General features: G+C 41.0%; 1 protein-coding gene across 1 annotated transcript; it reads right to left on the bottom strand.

Moving 5' to 3' along the window:
• Positions 1-507: 507 nt before the first annotated feature.
• Positions 508-21,245, bottom strand: Ccdc173 (coiled-coil domain containing 173). The gene is made up of 9 exons (XM_038337462.1): positions 21,109-21,245; positions 19,978-20,204; positions 18,644-18,817; positions 18,343-18,536; positions 14,111-14,267; positions 11,996-12,135; positions 7,926-8,118; positions 3,465-3,629; positions 508-949 (listed from the first exon to the last, which is right to left on the bottom strand). The coding sequence occupies exons 1-9, from the start codon at positions 21,155-21,157 to the stop codon at positions 605-607; spliced, it is 1,644 nt and encodes a 547-aa protein (XP_038193390.1). The 5' UTR covers positions 21,158-21,245; the 3' UTR covers positions 508-604.
• Positions 21,246-21,273: the final 28 nt, after the last annotated feature.

The following is a 21,273-nucleotide window of genomic DNA, read 5'->3' as shown; positions in this document are numbered from 1 at the left end:
TCCACTGACGTCCACAGCAGGGCTGTATTTACAGAACTAGGGTAGACAGACAAAGCAGAGGCTGTGAGCAGGAGACATGGGGAGGTGCTGCTCAGTAGGTACAAGGTCACAGTTTTACAATCCTGCAGATGCACTTCACATTTCCTTGTAGACAGAGTTTTCATTCCTAATGAACGTGTCCTAAATGAGGCTGACATTGTGTGGCTGAGGTAACTCACTCAACACAATGAGTCCTGACTCTGATCTCTGGAGTCCACATTAAAGAAAACTCCAGTGTGGTAGTGCACACTTGTAAGCCCGCTGCTGAGGAGGTGGACATGGAACTAACTGAGCCTGCTTGTTGAGTCTCAGACCGGTAAGAGATGCAGTCTTCTAAAAACATTGGATGCAATGAAAAAAAAAAACATGGAAGGTTGTCCCTGGAATCTGTACACACACATGCACAGATGCTGGATCTTATATGTGTTCTTAGTGGAAAAACTGCAAAGAATCAAATCAGGCAACACATTTTATAGAGATGAGTGGCTTTATTATCAGAAATTCCATTATATTTGTAGCTTATACTTGCTACAATAAATTTTATCAATCATAAAAATAAACTTCTTTACCATGTAAAACCCAGCCTCCTCTTCGACTTCTGAAAATCATTATACTTTGATCCTCGACAGCTATAAAAGGGGAGCTGGACACCAGTGGCATCGTTTGCCTGATAGCTTGGTCGTATCCCACCCCTGCCTACGAAGGGCGGTCCACGTCCACCTCCCACGCCTTCCTGTACAGCTCTTACCAGAGGGTAAGTGTATTTCTTTGTTGATTCGGATTCAGATTCAATTACTTCTCTGGCGTAATTTTGAAATTCTTTCTCCTTCTCAGCTGCAAGGGCTTCAGTAAGTCTCCAGTAATCTAATTCTTCTTCTTTTGATAGTTTTGCATTAAATTTATTTATGGCCTATTGGGAAGAAAAATACATTTTAATATTGGTCAAAACATCAGTTTTCCAAAAATCCATATAATTTTAAGATGTAGTTGTAATTTTATAAACTCAGTATTTTACAATTATGCTAATAACTCATGAATTCTTCTATGCTAAGAATATACTCAAAATATGGATCAATCAAACATGTTTAGCTCATATAGTCACACAACAAAGCAAAATCATTATAAGCATAAAATTTAGATAAAAATCAGGCAACTAAATTTACAATTTTTTTTCAATTATTTACATATGTGGTATCCAGTAGGTTAAACAGCATAAAAATAATTATTGTTCCTGTCAGTCAACATAAAACTAAACTACCTAAGTTTTATGCAACTGATCACTCTATTTCCCAGGAATGTGGAGTCAGAACAATGAGTGACATTAATCTATGAAAATTTATTCAGAACTGAGGAAGTACTACAGGCAGTCTCCTAAATACTTTACTTTAGAAAGTCTTTGTCTTATAATGTTATGATCTTTTAAATGGATTTTCTGTGAAATTTTGATTGACAGATTTTACTTTATAGTTGTAACATTTAATAAATGCTGAATTTCTAAATATAAGTTGTTTTCTGCATGTTTATACATTAACATCCATGGAAGTATCTTGATGAGCTACAACTTCAACATGAGATCCAGTCATTTCTACTCGCTGAAACTATGAGGGAAAGGCACATGATTACTGGGTTCTAAAAGTAAGGTTTAAGTTCTGTTTGTTGAATTGATGACAAAAATATCTAGTCTTAAAAAATAGTATTCAGTAAGACTGGAAGTCAGAAGTTAAAGCAATCTCACCAAAGGTAATAAGCTACTATGAGATCCCTTGTTTGGTAATGGTTTCCAGAAAGACACTGAGGGGCCAGGGAGAATAAAGTGAAACTTAAGACAACGACAACAGGAAAGAGGAGAGGTTATAACGGCTCACGTGGTGCATGCTGCAAATCTGGGGCGCATTAAGCATAAGTAAAAGAAAGAAAACCAAAGTGAAGTCTCTATTAAATATTTACCTTGGGGAATTTAAGGATGACCCGTGTCGCTGTCTCTCTGTCTGTATGTGTTTGTGTATTTTAACCTCTAGCCTCTTGCCCGAAGCTTGCGAACTGGGTTCAAGCGCACAGAGCTCGAAAAGACAATTGGAGGTCCCAGGCAATGACATCTTGAATTTTGCATGCAAATGGAGGGAAATAGGAAACACCATCCTGAGTGAGGTAACCCAGGCCCAAAAAGATGAACATGGGATGTACTCACTCATAATTGGGTTCTAGCCATAAATAAAGGACATCGAGCCTATAATTCGTAAAAATCCTAGAGAAGCTATATAAGAAGGTGAACCCAAAGAAAAACATATAGTTATCCTCCTGGAAACTGGAAGTAGACAAGATTGCCGGACAAAAAATGGGAACATAGGGGTGGGGAGGGATGGGGGGAGGGGGGATGGGGCGAGAAAAGTGTGGAGGATGGGAAGAGCTTGGGGGAATAGGATGGTTGGGCTATAGGAAGGGTGGATATGGGAACAAGGAATTATATATCTTACTTATGGGAGCCATTCTAGGGTTGGCAGAGGCTTGACTCTAGAGGGGTTCCCAGGTGTCCAGGAAGATGCCCCCAGCTAGGTCCTTGGGCAGCTGAGGAGAGGGTGCCAGAAATGTCCAGATCCTATTGCCATACTCATGAATATCTTGCATATCACCATAGAACCTTCACCTGGCATTGGATGGAGAAAATGACAGAGCCCCACATAGGAGCACCGGACTGAGCTCCCAAAGTTCTGATGAGGAGCGGATGGAGAGAGATCATGAGAAAGAAAGTCAGAACCATGAGGGATGCATTCACCCACTGAGACGGCAGGACAGAACTAATGGGAGACCACCAAGTCCACTTGGAATGGGACTGATGGAACATGCGACCAAATCGGACTCTCTGAGGGTGGCTGATGGTGGAGTCTGACCGAGGAGCCAAGGACAATGGCGATGGGCTTGGTCTCTACGACATGGACGGGCTCTGTGTGAGCCTTGTCAGTTTGGTTGCTCACCTTCCTGGACCTGGGGGGAGTTGGGAGGACCTTGGACTCAACATAGGGTAGAGAACCCTGATGGCTGTTTGGCCTCAAGAGGGAGGGAGTGGGGGTGTGGGTGGAGGGGAGGGGAGGGAAGGGGGAGGAGGAGGGGAGGAGATGGCAATTTTTAATAAAAAATAAATAAACTGGAAAAAAAAAGATATCGGGAACTGGCAATTGGAGGTCCCAAATTAATGCCAAAAAAAGGGGGGTAAAGTCTTTAAAGAGACAGAATGAAATAAAGTGATAGAATAAAAATAAACCACGTAAAAATGAAACTCACATAGAGTCTGGATTCTTTGTATTATTGTGTTTTCTTTGAATTTTTTGACCGTAAAGGAGCTAAGACAGAGAGACAGCGACATGGGTCATTCTTAAATTCCCCAAGATATTTACTTTTATAATTCCTGTAAAAGTAGGAATAGTTACCATTTGCTGAACGTGAGCATCTTGAATTTCTCGTTTCTTTTTGCTGGTTTTGAGCTTTTTCTCCTTTTCAAGATCCTGGAAAATCTTGTCTGCCTTCATGACAGCCAGCAACTGTTCTTTAGACTCTATTTGTCTTTGCCTTTCTTCTTCCTCTTTATTTTTCATCTAGATGTTTAATGACAAAGGAAAAAAATGTAATCAGTTTTAGCCAACAGTTCTCATTAAAAAGAAATGAACTCAGAATGCTTCAAGTAAAGAGCCAGGAGCAACATAGGCCAGGAAACTGCCTGTGGCTGGGTTGCTTTGTTTTATTCTCTTGAATATGAGAGATAGACTTAATGAAAATGTAAGGAGAGTCACATAAACCAATCTCTTTGGTTAAAGACAACAATCACTGCATATGGCAGTGCACGTCTATAACCCAGCAGTACAATGGGACACTGAGGCAGGAAGATGATGAATTCAAGAGGAGCCTGGGCTCAGTAGTGAAACCGCGTGGCAGGAGGATTGGAAGAGCAGGAGTAGGAAGAAGGAACAAGAAAAGCAAGATCTTGGAGTACAGAAATACTGATATGTTAACTGCTACAATGTTTGAGCCATGTAATTTGAATATTAGGATGACATATAGGGAATAATGTGGGGATCCATTTCTAAGATTAAGAAATACAGAAATGCCAGGTGGTGGTGGCGCACGCCTTTAATCCCAGCACTCAGGAGGCAGAGGCAGGCGGATCTCTGAGTTTGAGGCCAGCCTGGTCTACAAGAGCTAGTTCCAAGACAGGCTCTAGAAACTACAGGGAAACCCTGTCTCGAAAAACCAAAAAAAAAAAAAAAAAAAAAAAAAAAAAAAAAAAAAGAAATACAGAAATGCAACCAGGTAATTTATGTGGCTTCTCTTAAAACATTTAACTAAGTATAAAAGACAATCCTGTCATTTAAGATGGTTCTGAAAAAGAACTTTGCATCCTTAAATAGCCTGCAGGGTGGGGGGCCCTGGAGAAATGGCTCAGCAGTTAAGAGCAGTGGCTGCCCTTCCAGAGGACGAGCACCCAGCACCCACACGGTGGCTCATAGCCATCTCATAGGCCATCCAGTTCCAGGGGGTCCAATGCCCTATTTCTGGCTTTCATGGGCACTCAGGTACACACATGGTGCACAGATGTACATGCAGGTAAAAGCCCATACATGTAAACTAAATAAATAGCCTTTAAAAAACAACTTGTGTGTCACTGATGATCTTACTATCTTCTAAAAATAAGCGTTGTTTTTCTGCAACCAGAGCACACTGGCCAACTAGGCCTCCAGTGTCTGCAGACCAGAGAGTATCCTGTAACTATTAATCAAAGAGGTCAGCTCCAATATGCCCAGGGTCCCTTGAGAGACTGGAGTCTTGGTTCTATGAGTCTCTGAGGTCATTATGGTTGCAGAATTCTGATTTTCCATGGTTTCAGTGGTACTGGATTCCACTGCAGAGTCTGGAGTCTATGTTGATGTGGTCCCAGAAGTTACTTTGGGCCTGTGGTTATAACCACATCACAATATAGGAGACAAGCTTCACCGAGTCTGATTTGGTACCCTGCCTTCAGCATGTTCACAAAATCCAAGGGACAACCAAAGTTTTGATTCTAGCTGGTCACTGTGCTGCTTAGTACACAGCCCTACCCTTGGTCCTGCTGTCACATAGCCAAGACAGGAAGGGTCAGTCACTTCACCAACTCAGTTGATATTCCACAGCAAGTTTCACCAGTCCCCCTAGCTGAGCTTTATGAGATATAACTCACAGAAAACAGAATACCCTAATAGGTTCAGAAGAGAATGAAGTCAAAAACAAATCCATGTCAACCAATGTATAACACACACACACACACACACACACACACACACACACACACAAATCGACAGTGGGATATGCCACACATACCCCATTACCTACCAACTGATAAGGTGATGTGGGATGTACTTCTGTATATATGTTGCTTTTACCAGATAATGAATAAAGCTGTTTTGGCCAATGACTTAGCAGGGTATAGCCAGGCAGGAAATCTGAACAGAGATATATAGAGAGAATAGGCAGAGTCAGGAGACACCATGTAGTTGCCAAAGGAGAAAAATGCCAGCCAGAACCTTACCCAGTAAGAACAGCCTCGTGGCGATACACAGATTAATAGAAATGGGTTGGGTTAATTCAAGATGTAAGAGCTGGCTAGAAATATGCCTGAGTCATTGGCCAAACAGTGTTGAAATTAATATAGTTTCTGTGTAATTATTTGGGTCTGGGTGGCTGGAAAATGAATGAACAGCTTCCATTTTCAATGAGGGAATCAAAAATTACAGAGAGTGCTGAAATGTCTGAGAAAAAAATTAGTCTTACTGTTCAAAAGAATTAATGACCATGTAAAAAGTCAAATAAAAAGTTGTATGACTTAAGGAAATCTATTCAATACTTTGACAAGACAATCTCCAAAGTCAACATAACTATATTAGAGGCAAACATTCAACATGTAGAAGAAAAATTTGGCAAGGAGATTGAAATATTAAAAAAAAAAACAATCAAACAGAAATACTTAAGATGAAGGATGGTCAATTAAATAAATACAACAACAGATATCATCATTAACAGACAGGAATATGCACATGCAGAAAAACTAATTTCAAGGCTAGAGGACAAAGCTGAGACAATCTGAACATTAATATATTCAGGGAAAAAATTAATGAGCATAAACTATTTCCAAGATGTCTGGGATACATTCAAGAGGCCACACCTGAGAATACATGGTGTAGAAGGAGCGGAGGTTAAGAACCAAATGGAATAGACGGATTAATTAATAAAATCATAGCAGAAAACTTTCCAGATAAAGCACCCAAACAGAAGGCATATGGCACTCCACTTACACATGACCAGAGAAGAAACCCCATGATGTATTATAGTCAGGATGTCAAAAATACAAAGTATAGAAATATTCCTAAAAGCAGGATGAGAAATACATCAACTCACAGAAAGGTAGAAATACCAGTCTTACTCCAAACTCTTCATCAGGAACTATGAGAGCCAAATAAAGGTATTTTAAGACAAACAGAAATGAAGACAATTCATGACAACCAAGGCAGCACTATAGAAAGTTCTCAGTAGAGCACCTCACAGGAGAAAAGATGAAAGAGCCTGACCACAGATGAACCAGACTAGGGAAAGAAACAACACGTCCAACATAGCAATTAAGTAAACCCTCAGAGTTAATATGGGAGAAAGAAAACCACCAGCAACTCAGCAAAACAGAATGTCATCCAATATTTATACAAAATAACAAACCCTGGGCTGGAGAGATGGCTCAACGGTTAAGAGCACTGACTGCTCTTCCAGAGGTCCTGAGTTCAATTCCCAGCAACCATATGGTGGCTCACAACTATCTGTAATGAGATCTGGTGCCCTCTTCTGGCGTGCGGGCATATATGCAGGCAGAATGTTGTATACATAATAGATAAATAAATAAATAAATAAATAAACCTAAAAAAATAACAAACCCTTTCTATGATAAATCCTTAAGCCTCAACTCATCACTAAAAATACTCAGACTAATGGACTGGATTAAAAAAAAATAACAACAAACTATGTTGTCTCCAAGAATCACATTTAGTTAGAAAAATACACTAAAACTTAATATCAAAGGATGGAAAACAAATTACCAAGCAAACGAAATGTAAATAAGCAGAAGGTGCCCCCTTCTGGTCTGCAGACATACGTGTAGACACATGTATACATAATAAATAAATCTTTAGAGAAATTGGACTCAACCTAATCTCCATCGGCAGATGAGTGGATGATGAAATCTGCTGCATTTAGTCTAAGACAACTGCAACCTGAATATCTGTGAGGAGTGGGAGGTGCTTAGAATGTACAACTTCAAGTGAGGATACACAATCTCCAAAGAAATAAAGTTTCACATTTTCCTTTATATGTGAACACAGCAAAGAATATTTGTATATGTATAAATAAATGTACATGTGTGTCATATAGGAAAGAGAACAAGAAAAGCTAAACAGGAGACAAGGAAGGACTGGGTACAATTAATGAGTCATGAAGAAAATACAAAGCCAACTGTTCATTCAGTGCCAACTCTGCCATGGAGTTTCACTTTTGGTGGAGGATAAGCGCATACAAATCAATTCAGTATCAAAGTGTAAAACTCCAGTTTAGAGCTACATATCTTCTCCTAATGGTCATGACAAATGTATAGAAATTCATCAGGATGAATGGATTTTGCATCTGGTTAACTTCAGTGTAGGATCTGTTTATTTGCAAAGTTTTTTTTTTAAATAAAGCTTATAAATAAAAAAATGTTTCAAGAACATAGGAATACAATTTGCAAACTGTCTCTCAAATCTCTGCTTGTTTTGAGAGAGGCAAAGAGATAGTAGCCACAGCAGGGAAGTCTCAACACTATGCACTGGAACCGAATTGTTTACCACAGAGGCTCTATGATCTGCAATTGCTTTCAGCTCTGCTTGATTTTTTTCGTATTTTTCTTTTTCTCTTCTCTCCAGTTCAGCCTCAGCTTCAGCAATATCTCTAGCAATAATCAAATCTTCAGTATCAAGTTTCTCTTTCATTAGTTCACTTAGGAAGTTATTTATTCTTTCTCTCCGCTCTTCCATCAGCCTATAACAGAAGAACCACATTTGCCAATTCATCCAGAACAGCACTGTAATGGAGCTAAAACACTCTCAGCAGGGAATCTGAGGTGTTATATAGTCATCTACAAAACTTATATATATATATATATATATATATATATATGTGTGTGTGTGTGTGTGTGTGTGTGTGTAAATTAATTTTAAAGTTTTAATATTGAGCTAAATAAGGAAATTAATCTCATAACTACAAAGTAGCATATATTCTAAAATTTTCCAAGTGATTAATGTGTACAATATAATCACATGTGTGTGTGCATGTATACTTGTGTAAGAAAAAGGTGTTAAGATTCTCCATAACACAGGAAAATATTGTTCTTGTGTGTATGTGTGGTGCATGCATGCCTGTGGTCATGAGTGTACGGGTGGGTACAGTGGAGACCAGAGGATGATTTTGCAGTGTCTTCCCTGTAGCTCTCAGCATTTTTATTTTATTTTTTTAAAGATGTATTTGTAATGTATATGAGTGCTCTACCTACATGGACACCTTTATGCCAGAAGAGGGCATCAGATCCCAATAGAGATGATTGTGAACCACCATGTGGATGCTGGAAATTGAACTTAGGAATTCTGCAAGAGCAGCCAGTGCTTTTAACTGCTGAGCCATTTCTCTAGCCCCAGCATTTTTATTTTTTGAGACAAGGTTTCACTATGCAGCCCTGGCTAGCCTGGAACTGCTGTGGACTTGGCAGACCTCAAATTTACAGAGACTTTTCCCACCTGTTTCCCAAGAGCTGGGATGAAAGGTGAGCATCGTCATGCCTAGCTTTTTTTGGTGGGGGGAGGAGGGGAATAGATCTCTTTTCTGAATTTAAACTCAACATTTTGCCTAGACCGCCTGGCTAGCGATCCTTCAGAATCTACTTATTTCCCTCCACGGCACTGGGGTTGGCTGCACCACCAAAAGCTCGTGAGGCCCAGAACAGACTTTGGAATACTTTGTTGGACTATTCTGCTTGCTGTAGCACTGGGATTTACACTATAAAACCCCTTTCTTTAAATAAAACCTTGGAAATAACTAACATGTTAGCCAAGTACTAAACAACTCACACTACCACTACATCCCACCCAGAGCCAAATCATAGACATGCTGACTTCATCTGTTCATAGACATGCTGATTTCATCTGTTTATATGTCCCTGGCCCTGTGAAGTTTCTGAGGTCAGGGCTGGATAATTCTCTTTCTAGTCCAGGGCCAAGTATGTGTCTGGTGCATCATACACAGTAAGTGCATTTTATTAGAGGACTGAGGGAAGGAGACTTAAACAGAAATACTTTAATTAGTTATGACAAGTCCACTAATTTTTTGAGAGGCTGTGAAACTTTGTATGAGAAATTATGAAGAAGATACTGTGAATGGGTGAAAGAAAGTAGAGTCTGAAGTGGAAAAGAGACATGCGTGCAAACACATGTGGAAGGTGGCAGCCCAGGCCATGAGAAGGAGTCTTCTCGCTGCTATAACAGAATGCCTAATGGAAGGAACTTGAAAGGACGGATCGTTTACTTCAGCCCGTGTTTTCAGAAGTGCCAGCTCACGGAGGGACTAGAATAGCAGAACAGGACAGGAAAATGGCAGCCAGGAAGAAGTATAAAGAAAAAGCAGGGGTGTGTGAAAAGACAGTTCAGTTGTTGAGTACTTCTTGCTCTTCCAGAGGCCCCACATGGTGGCTCACGACCATCCCTGACTTCTGACCTCTGCGGGAACCAAGTACATATGTGGTATGTAGGCATATATGCAGGCAAAGCACTCACACATAAAATAAAATAAATAATCTAATTTTAAGAATTAAAAACAGAAAAAGGCCGGGCAGTGGTGGCGCATGCCTTTAATCCCAGCACTCGGGAGGCAGAGGCAGGCGGATCTCTGAGTTTGAGGCCAGCCTGGTCTACAAGAGCTAGTTCCAGGACAGGCTCTAGAAACTACAGGGAAACCCTGTCTCGAAAACAAACAAAAAAAAAAACAAAAAAAAAAAACAAAAAAAAAAAAGCAGAAAAAGGAAAGGCTTAGCAAAAGCTATAGCCCCGGGGCACGTCTCCAGTAACAAACTTTTTCCATCATACTCCACCTTCGTCAGCACATCTCAATGACGGCACCAGTTTCCTGATGGGAGGTGGTCAGCTGGCCCCGGTACGCACTGCCTTCCTGGTGTACTGCTCAGCCATAGTTTCAAAAGCAATAAGGCCAACTGCCTATGAACAGAAGCCTCCAACTCTGGGATCCAAATAAAACTTTCCTCTCTTTGGGCTAAAGCAGCAGGAGTGTCTACAATACCGGAAAGCTGACTAACAAAGTGTGCAGTTTTTCTTTATTTCCACTTTGTATTTTTGGGTTTTATTCTAGAAGATACAATTTTTAATTGAGGTGATCTTGAAAATTCTCAATGGAAATGTGATACTTATAAAGATCTAAGAGTTCTGGGCTATGGTGGCGCACGCCTTTAATCTCAGCACTTGGTAGACAGAGGCAGGAAGATCTCTGTGAGTTAGCGGCCAGCCTGGTCTACAAAGTAGAATCCAGGACAGTTGGGGCTATGTAGAAAGATCTTGTCTCAAAAAAATAAAAAAACAAAACAAGAAAAGGAAGGACAGGGAGGAAGGGAGGGAAGAAAATAAGAAGAAAGAAAGGAAGGCAGAAGACAGACCCAGGACACTGGTGAGGCACATATTTGGGCTCATCCGTACATCATTTCCAGATGGGGTTGAGAGAGGAAGGCCCACACGGGCTGGGGTACTGGACAGGATAAAGAGAGTAAGAGAGAAAATGAACTGAGCCATGTACCAGCATTCAGCTCTCTCTGCTTTCTGGGCCATGTAGATGTGAACAAACAGCCTCATCCTTCTGCCTCCACAGCCATGAGCAGATCTGGCCTGTAGCGAGGAGGCAAGCAGGCCTGTTTTTCATCCCGCCCGGCTCTCGGCCACATGGCTAGCTTATGCCCCGAAATAACAACACACAAATTGTATTCATTTAAACATTGCCTGGCTCATTAGTTTCAGCCTCTTATTAGCTAATTCTCACATCTTGCTTTAACCCATATTTAGTAATATGTGTAGCAACACGAGGTGGTGTCTTACCAGGAAAGATTCAGCATGTCTGACCTGGTGGCTGGCTTCATGGCGACTGTCTCACTGAGGAGAGGCATGGCATCTGAGGCATCTGCCTCACTGCCTTCTACCCAGCATCCTGTTCTGTTTACTCCACCTATCTAAATCCTGCCTCATCAAAAAGCCAAGGCAGTTTCTTTATTAACCAATGAGAGTCCTCCATCACTGGCCACTATGACTTTCTGCCATAATGGGCTATTTATATCCTAAACTGTGAGTTAACATGAACTCTTCCTCCATTCGGCTGTCTTTTGTCAGGTGTTCAGCTGAGAACGGCAATGAGAAAAGGAAATGTATAGCCCAACATCTCCTAGAGCCTCCTCCAGCTCAGCATTTCTTCTAGAAGATACCAGTGTTTTCAACAGTCTACCACAGAGAGTTCTGGAACATTCCATGAGTACAGCTCAACTCTCATGCCCCAAACTGAAACTATCATGTAATTAAAAACCCTAGTCATCTATGAGACTTCAATTCCCAAAGAAAACCAATCTCAGATAGCACTTTAGTAATCATGTTATGTTAAAATCCTACCTCTGGGGCTGGGCAGACAGCTCAGTTCAGAACACATATTGCTCTTGAGGAGGACCCGGGTTAGATTCCTAGCACCCATATGAGGGCTCACCACAATCCACAACCTCAGTTCCAAGGAATGCAACAGGCACACACATGGATGTAGCGTGCAGGCAAAACATTCATATTCATAAGGTAAAGAAATCCAAAAAAGTGTTTTTAAATCCTACCTGTTGGTTTCAGCTTCCTTGTCCTGCCTCATCTGTATGAGGCGTTTCTTGGCTTTGATAAACTTTCTGATCTTCTCCTCCTCCTCCTCCTGCTGCTGCTGCTCTACAGCTTGGATGATGTTTTTGTCATGCATATGATCCTGGAGGAAGAAACATGGCTTGTAACAGCACGCTTCCCAACACATCAACCGACAGCCTGTCAAATGGTCATGGCTTCTCACCCAGTCATTTCTCTCCTGAAAATTTATCCCTATAACCAGAAGCTTGAATAGATGTTTATGTCCACACACTGTATATCAAGTTTATTTACATTAATAACACAAAAGTATTGGAAACAATCTATAAGTAGTCAATAATGCAGAAATGGTTAAGTAAATTGTAATCTCAGTGACGTGAATCTTTAGAACTTAGCTAAATAACTAAAAGGCCACTGACTTCCCCAGCACCCTTCTTTAGGAAGATGCTTGAGGATAGTCTTCAGCAAGAGAGATTAAACAGGAAACAGAAGACATCAGAGTCAGGAGTAAGACCTGTGCCCACAGAGGGGCCAGGAAAGCCCCAGGACGACAGCTAGGCAGCAGGCAGGCCCAGGGAACAAGCAGCCCTGAAGGAGAGGAGATGGAGGGGTCTCTGTGGATAAGCTCTAAGAAAAGAACACAGGTGACTGTTTACTCTTTAGTCAAATATTGAAAACTAGCATCAGTAAACATTTGGCAAAATTTATTGGTTATATAGAAAAAAGTCATCAAAATAAAATTTTAAAAAGGTCAAAAATGTAGTCACTAAACAAATTAAAATCAAGGTAGAAAAGTAAGCATTTGTAACGGTAGGCATAGTGATGCATACCTGTGATCTGTGTGATAGAGGGAGGGGCTAAGGTAGGAGAATCATAAATTTGGGGCCAATCAGGGTTGCATAGGGGCCCCTGTCTTAAGACAAAATGAAAATTCATGTAATGAAAGAACTAGGGCCATTGAGGTGTATAGCTTGGATCTGCAGAGACAAAGAATTACACAATCCTGATGATGGCATAAGTGTGGTGACTACTGAGGAGGAGATGGAAATGCATTACAAAGGACGAGAGCCAAACGCTCCTCAGCCAGGACAAGGGGCAGAGAATGGCTGGCACTAACTAACATAAAAACTAAATATAGGGACTGGCAAGATGGCTCAAGAAGCCAGGGCACCTGAGCCTTACAGTCTGAGTCCTGAGGACTCATATGGTAGGAGAAAAGTGACTCCCAAAAGTCACCCCTGTGCTATGCCCATGCACCATAAACACACATACAGACAAATACACATATATAAGTGAATGTAATACAAATAATGACAAAATAAAATAATACGTAATACCTTTGCGCAACAAAAGAAAAAGTTAAACAAATCTGATAACGCTTGCCTCTAGGAGTTTAATGTGTTGACTTTGTATATGTATTACTTAAAAATTAACGCCTTTAATCCCAGCACTCGGGAGGCAGAGGCAGGCGGATCTCTGTGAGTTCGAGGCCAGCCTGGTCTACAAGAGCTAGTTCCAGGACAGGCTCTAAAAAAGCTGCAGAGAAACCCTGTCTCGAAAAACCAAAAAAAAAAAAAAAAATTAAAAAAAAAAACATTGGTACTAGCGAGATGGCTCAGTGTTTAAAAGCAGTAGCTGCTCTTGCAGAGGACCCTGGTGGGTTTGGCACCCACATGGAGGCTCACAACCATCTGCATCTCCAGTTCCAGTGGACCCAACGCCCTCTTCTGACCTCTGCAGGCACAACACACATGTGGTGCACAGACATACATGAAGGCAAAACACCCACACACATAAGACCTTTGTAAAATGCTAAAGAAAAGTATAAAAACATGAAATCAAATAAATTACATCCATAAGAATCACAACAGAAATTAAACATACATCACCCCCATTCATTCCTCAAAGCTTTTGTTTTAAGGAAACTCATTTCAATACGTCTTATTTTCTTTCCTGCATGAAATCACACCCACACAGAACTGTACTGAACACAATCACTCCTAGCATGGGGTCTCTCAGGAACACAGCTCGCTGGAGACTTGTTTCCTAAATGAGGCATCTGCCTGTATAACTGATCCACTATGGCGTCTTCAACTTACAAAGAACAGTTTCCTGCTTTCATTGATCTCTTCCTGTTTCTTGCTTAGTTTCTTTTTCATTTCTATTTCATACAGCAAATTCTGCCGCTTTATCTCCTCAGCATCTTTTTCTTCATTTTTTTTCCTTTTTTCTTCTTCCTCTTCATGTTGCTTTATTCTAAAGTAAGTGTAAGTAAGAGCAGACAGACAAGTAGGTCACATTTCAGAGAGAAGAATCAGGTTTGAAGCTGGGGGTGAGAGGACATCGAATTCTCTTCTGGAAAAGAACATGAAATGGCAGTTGCAAAGACAATCTGAGCAACCCAGGACTGCCCGTACTGTCTGGCTCCAAACCCGACTGCTTGGAAGAAAAGAAGCCAGATAGCAGACACAAGTGCTCTTTGTCTTTAGACAGGACTGATAGCTGACTAAGAGAATTGGGAAAGTTCGTGGGCTCCAGTGCAGAAATCATGGAGACACAAATCCCCAAACAGAGACTTTAACCAAGAAATTAAACATGCTAGTACAAGATACATTCTCAAGTTGGCCCCAGTAGCACACATTAGCCTGCCTAGGTCTGGTGCTCCCTGCTAGTTGGCTACTGATGCCTTCTGAGTGGTGAGCTCTAAATGCTTGCTGACTCGCAGGGCTCATGGATGGGTTCTTCAGGGATATCGAAGGTCGGCATAACAGCACAGCCTGATCTTGGAAGGTTTCTCTCTTACACCACCTCTTCAGTTCACTCCCCAAACCCCATCACTATCATTACCAAGAGTTCCCATCAGACCTGGATCCCTGGGGTCCCTCACCTGACGGGTACCCAAGCACGCAGCAAGACTGTTCACGTCCAACAAATCTGGCATGGAAAGCCCATGCATTATTAGTCTGACTGACTGTTTTTCATTCTAAACAGATAGCTCAGGGTAAGTCAACAGTCTGAGCAGACGGCTAAAGAATGAGCTGGACTTCCCTATACACATCATCAAGCAAACATTTCTGGAGTCTTTTGCAACAGCTGAGGAAAACTCCCTTCTACTAGGCCATAGATGACTACCAGAGAAGTAGGCCAAGAAATTTAGCACACACACACAAAGTCACATCGTGGTCAGGGCATTCTCTTTAGGAGGAACTAGGGAAACTAAGGGCGGTGCTGCCCTTGTCACACCAGGTTAACGATGGTCCTAAATGAAGTTTTCAAAATTGTACTGGCTGATTTTGTTATATTTTATGTTTACTAATCACACTGAAGATGCAGATTCACAAGTAGACAACAAAGATCTAGAGAATAGTAGAAAAATATCTAATTTTGCAAAAAAATTGTTTATTTTTTAAGTTTAGGACAAAACAAAAAAATACCTAAAGTTGCAGCTTTTGGGCTGGAGAAATCGACTTGTTGGTTAAGAGCACATCCTGTGTCAGGCTTACAACTCCCTGTAATTACACAGAACGATGGCGTCTGATGCCCTCTTCTGGCCTTTGTAGGAACATACTGTGTGGTTTATACACACAGACATGTATACATATACATAAATATAATGTTTTTTTAATCTAATCAAATTGAGAGTCAAGATTTACCATCACCAATACTAAAAAAAGTCTTACGATGCAGTCAGCTGAGTGACTGAGAGCTCTAAGATGGGTAAAATCACTTTGACCCTCTTCTCTCTTTCTGTCCTTTTTCATAAACTTATCCAGAGGAAAGTAAAGCAAGCCCAATAGAATTCACAGGCAGTCATTAGGCAAAAAAAAAATTAAGACAAGGCCTTACTATGGAGCCTTGTGTGGGGGATAATGCTCTTGTACCCTGTAAAGATTTGTCACTTGTATTGGTTTTAATAAAACACCGACTGGCTAGTAGCCAGGCAGAAAGTATAGGCAGGGCAACCAACCAGACTAGGAGAATTCTAGGAAGATGGAAGGCAGAGATACAATCACAAGACAAACACAGAGGAAGCAAGATGAGAACACCTTACTTAGAAAAGGTACCAGGCCACATGGCTAAACATAGATAAGAATTATGGATTGATTTAAGTTGTAAGAACTAATTAATAAAAGTCTGAGCTAATAGGCCAAACAGTTTATAATTAGTATAACCCTCTATGTGTCTCTTTGGGAATGAAGGGACAGAAACTTGTATCTACAGCCTTAGCAGGCCTGGAACTCACTATTTAGATCAGGTTGAACTCAAACTCAGAGATCTGCCTGCCTCTACCTCCCAAATACTGAGATTAAAAGTATGCACCACAAATCCCAACAGTAAAACTTTCTTAAGCAAGGTCAATGAGGCTCTTTCTATAGAAAAGATTAACTACCTACAAAGGAACAAGAAATATGTATTGTCAATAGATACTTGGCTATGTTTCTTTGCAATAGGTATTAATTTCTTGGTTAAAATCTCTATTTGGGCATTGGTGTCTCCACGATTTCTTATTTCCCCTGTCTTTAGGATACACTCTCAAACTGGCTCCAGCGCCACAGATTAGCCTGCCCAGGTCTGGTGCCTAGACACTGTTTACAATGCTGCTCTATGTCTTACTTTTCTAGGCATGGGGTCAGAAGGTTTTTTATTTTTGCTTATTTTTATTAACACTTTTTGTTTGTTTGTTTTTTTCAAGAAAGTGTTTCTCTGTGTAGCTTTGGAGCCTGTCCTGGAACTAGCTCTTGTAGACCAGGATGGCCTCGAACTCACAGGGATCCATCTGCCTCTGCTTCCCAAGTGCCGGGAATAAAGGTGTGCGCCACCACTGCCCAGCTATAACTTCATCTTTACAATGTTCCCTTAATCCTCTATATTATAGCCATTCTACCTACACAAGCTCCCTAATCCACCTGGTTCTCCTCACTTATGGGCCGTTTCCCACCCCATCTCATCTGTTCAGAGTCTACCCAACTCTTCATGGCTTACTCTACTCAGTGTCCAGAATTAAAGTGGAAGCCACTTCTCCTGCCAACCTACTCTAGACTAAATCAGGCATCCATTGTTTTTACACACACCTTTCTCCATATATTTTCCAAAGTATTTATCATACCCTAATTTGTTTATGCATTCTGTACCTTACTCTCCCAGATTAGGAACTTCTAAAGAAAAAAAATGTACTTTATATTTCATGATTAGAATAATGACTATTTAAAAAATGAGCATCATATTTTTAAAATAAACTAATTAATATATTAGGAATGTCAGAATTAGTTAAGGTTTTGTTTTTTCTTTATTTACAGTGCTGGGAATTGAACCTAGGACCTCATGTATGCTGGGCAAGCACTCTATTACTGAGCTCTCTTTATTTTCTGTCTTTTTTGAGACAGGGTTTCTGTGTAACAGTTCTGCCTGTCCTGGAAATCACTCTGTAGACCAGGCTGACCTTGAACTCACTGAGATCTGTCTATCTCTGCCTATCTGTGCTGGGATCAAAGGTGTATGTCACCACTGCCCTGTTTTTCTGTATTTTTTTTTAAATTTAATTTGATTTGTATGTATGGGTATTTTGTCTTCATGTATGTCTGTGCACTACATCTAGGGGTCAAATCCCCTGGAATTGGATGGTTGTGAGTCACCATGTGGATACTGGAACTCAAACCCAGGACCTCTGCAAGAGTGGCCAGTGCCCTTGACCACTGAGTCATCACTCCAGCCCCTCGTTTTGTCTTTTTAAGAGAAATGTAGTGGGTATGTGTAAATAAGAGTGTGTGCCTGTATGAAGTATGTGGAGTTGTACACTTGTGAAGGTCAGAGAACTTTGTGGAGTTAGTTCTTTCCTTCCTGGGACTGAACTCACATGTCAGGCTTGTGTGGCAGATGCTTTTACCCACTGAGCATCTCAGTAGTCTTTGTTACATAAACCAGACTTGCTTCCAATTCTTGATTCTCCTGCTGCAGCCTCCCAAGTGCTATGGTTACAGGATGTATCACCATACTTTACTCTAGTTGTTAGTTTTAATCTTTTTTTTTTTTTAAGATTTATTTATTTATTATGTATACAGTGTTCTGTCTGCATGTATGCCACCAGACCAGAAGAGGGCACCAGATCTCATTATAGATGGTTGTGAGCCACCATGTGGTCGCTGGGAATTGAACTCAGGACCTCTGGAAGAGCAGGCAGTGCTCTTAACCTCTGAGCTATCTCTCCAGCCCTAGTTTTAATCTTTTTATTTGTATTTTTTCTATCATGTATTTTGACATACATTAATTTCAAAATCAGGGGAAAAGCTATACCCATTATGAGAAAGACACGTAAAAGCTCACATATACATACTGCTTCAGATGGTCTTCAGCAAGGGCACATCTTTCTCTGCGCTGTTTTTCTTCTTTCTCTTGCTCTTCTTTAATAGCTTTTTCCACGTTGAGTCTCACCTGTTCCTCCCATTTCTTGTCTGATTTGACTGAATTCTTTTTAAACTGAATCTGGGCATCGCGCTCCTTCATAACTCTACTGAGAAGAAGTCCTGACTACAAAAAAATTGCACTATTTTAAAAAAAGTATATAATTAGAGAAAACTGTTAACTATGCACGCTAAATATACATATTTATAGATAGGAGAGAAGCTGGACAGTACATGAAAGCTTTTCACTCTTTCTGTCTGGGAAAACTGATACTGCTTTGCGTTTTCAATGGCCTTTTTCCGTTCTCCTTGTTTGTATATCTCTTCTTCCAAATCAAGAATTTGTCTTTCAGCCTCAATCTCTTCGTCACGCTTTTGCTTGGCTTTAAGTTTCTGTTCTTTCATTCCCTGTGAAAAGACAAAATAATCAATCTTTCTCTCTCTCTCTCTCTCTCTCTCTCTCTCTCTCTCTCTCTCATTTTTTTTTTGTTTTTTCAAAACAGGGTTTCACTGTAGCTCTAGAGCCTGTCCTGGAACTAGCTCTTGTAGACCAGGCTGGCCTCGAACTCACAGAGATCCGCCTGCCTCTGCCTCCCGAGTGCTGGGATTAAAGGCGTGCGCCACCATCGCCTGGCTCTCTCTCTCTTTTTTTAAATAGTGTTGGAGATCAAACCCAGGCTTTGTGGTTACTCTAACCCAAAAGCAGTATTTTGCTTTTATGTATCAATTTGATTGACCAAAAAGTTATTATCACTATAAGAGCATTTGAATTTCATTATGAATTTTTGTGCTGGCATACTTCATTAGTAACATGAACTTACACTTTGAATTTGTTTCTTTGTTTTGTGTACATGGGTGTTTTGTCTGAATGCACATCTGTGCATCACATGCTTCTGACCCGAGGAGGTCAGAAGAGATGGCTAGATGCTCTGGGGCTATAGTTACAGAACACTGTGAACCACTGTGTGTGCGGGGACTCAAACCCAGGTGGAAGAGACGTCAATATTCTTAACTATTAGCCATCTCTCCACCCCTGAATTAATTTTTAATTTAATTTTTTAGGTGGACAGCTGTTTACATAACAGTCAAAAGATGGAGACACTCAGATGTCAACATTTGGTTGATTCCATGCCATCAAGTGACCAGATAAATAAACTTACTGTATTAAACGCTAGACTACTACTCAGCAATACAAAGAGTATATTTAACACATAATGAAGTCTCAGATTCTGTTGAATAAAATCTCTAATAATAAATAGTAGATGCGTGGTGACCTATAATTTATGAGGAGTGACAAGGATTTAAACAGGCCGTGGGAAGTTTTAGGCAATGAATATGTTCATTATGCTAACTGTAATGGTGGTTTTAGAGGCATAAATGCACCAAATTTTAACAAAACGTTGACCCTAATTGTGTCATTTACAGTATGTGACTTAAAGATCTTGAAACCGTGTGCCATTGTATTTATGAAGTTTGAACATCAAATGATTCAAAAAAGGTACAAGACACTACTAAGAAGCCACAGGTAGTGTTCAAAGCATGCGTCTTCGAGGGGGGCTGATACTTACTGCGTACGTGTTGGTCCAGTGTTTTACCAGTTCCTGGGACTGGACATGCATTTTCTTCTTTGCTGTTCTTTCCGCACGAAGGGCTGCCGCTTCTCTCGTCAGCCTGCCGAGGCTATCCCGAATCCTTTCCCACTCGGCATGGGGGATTATGGTGACCTGCTGGAGATCTACCTTGCTAGGCAGGAGAGGTGGATAGGGAATTTCTTCGTTTTCAGAGTTCTTCATTCCTGTCGCATTAAACAGTAGGTTAAACGTTTGTCCAGGAAGAGTTCACGTGCTTTTTTTTTCTCAGATATGTCTGTAGTGGAGTGGTGTCTGGAAACTACCTCACATGTGTGGCTTAAGGATGGCTGAGGGGAACACAAGGCTTTACGAAATCAGAGGAAATTGATGGAATCTTTGGTGATTTCCTTCACGTGTAAACTTGGGAAAGATATGTAATAGTCTCACTGAACAGGTAGTCACTCAGGTCCTCTGGAGTGGGGGCAGCGCCATTGCTACAGAGCTTCAGGCAAAACATGAAGAAGGTTCAAATTTCCAAGGACCTAACATAACAGTTACCATGACAATTAAACTGTTGTGGTTGGAGTTGATAAAAGATTTTTTTTAAAAGAATCCTACTTGTCCACATGTATGATAAAATCAAATCTTATGTCACCTTACTTTACGTACCATATTTTTTACACTACCAAAGCATTTGACTTGGGGTGGGTTTTAACTTTAGAGTGGAAAGAGTTAATCCCTTGAGCTACTCTGCAGGTCTGCAACAGAATGGCGACTTAGTAGGTCAATAACATTTCCAAACGGCATTCCAAAATTTACTCAACGAATAACAGAGCTTAAGAACTCAGACTCCCGTATCGGACCTGCCGGGCAGTTTGGGGGTTGGGAGGGCATCTAACTTTCTGCTTTTTCTACCCCCATTCCTGTGAATAGTCTACTACGCACGCCTCAGTCCTCAGTCCACTCATTCCTCCGAAGGCCAAACCTGACTAACTTCCAAGGATACTTGCTGGGAATGCTTTCGACTTGGCAAAGCCCATTTCAAAAGGCAACCGAAGCCCTCACTTGTCACCCTAGATAGGGGTTCGAGAAACAATCCCAGCTCCGGAAGGGGCCACGGCAGCTCACCTGTGCTCCCCTTTGTCTGTCCGGAGCGCCGCCCAAAGCGCACTTGCATCTCTAACTAGCTGAGCTCCGCGAGGGCAGACCGGGTGAGGAGACTGTCGCCACGCCAACTTCAGCAGAGGAACTGTTGCCAAACCGTTTGGTTGTTTGGCAACCACGCCGGAAGTG

The sequence above is a fragment of the Arvicola amphibius genome, chromosome 7, assembly GCF_903992535.2.
Source record: "Arvicola amphibius chromosome 7, mArvAmp1.2, whole genome shotgun sequence".
In the NCBI taxonomy this organism is placed as follows: Eukaryota; Metazoa; Chordata; class Mammalia; order Rodentia; family Cricetidae; genus Arvicola; species Arvicola amphibius.
The sequence above is the reverse complement of the archived record's forward strand: the minus strand, read 5'-3'. Positions and strand labels throughout refer to the sequence as shown.

Excerpts from the sequence above, each read along its gene's own strand:
- Ccdc173 (XM_038337462.1), bottom strand. The coding sequence starts at position 21,157 with ATGCAAGTGCGCTTTGGGCGGCGCTCCGGACAGACAAAGGGGAGCACA. Across the intron at positions 20,205-21,108 it reads ACAGACAAAGGGGAGCACAG|GAATGAAGAACTCTGAAAAC; the intron begins GTGAGCTGCCGT and ends TTAATGCGACAG. Across the intron at positions 3,630-7,925 it reads CAGATCATAGAGCCTCTGTG|ATGAAAAATAAAGAGGAAGA; the intron begins GTAAACAATTCG and ends TTAAACATCTAG.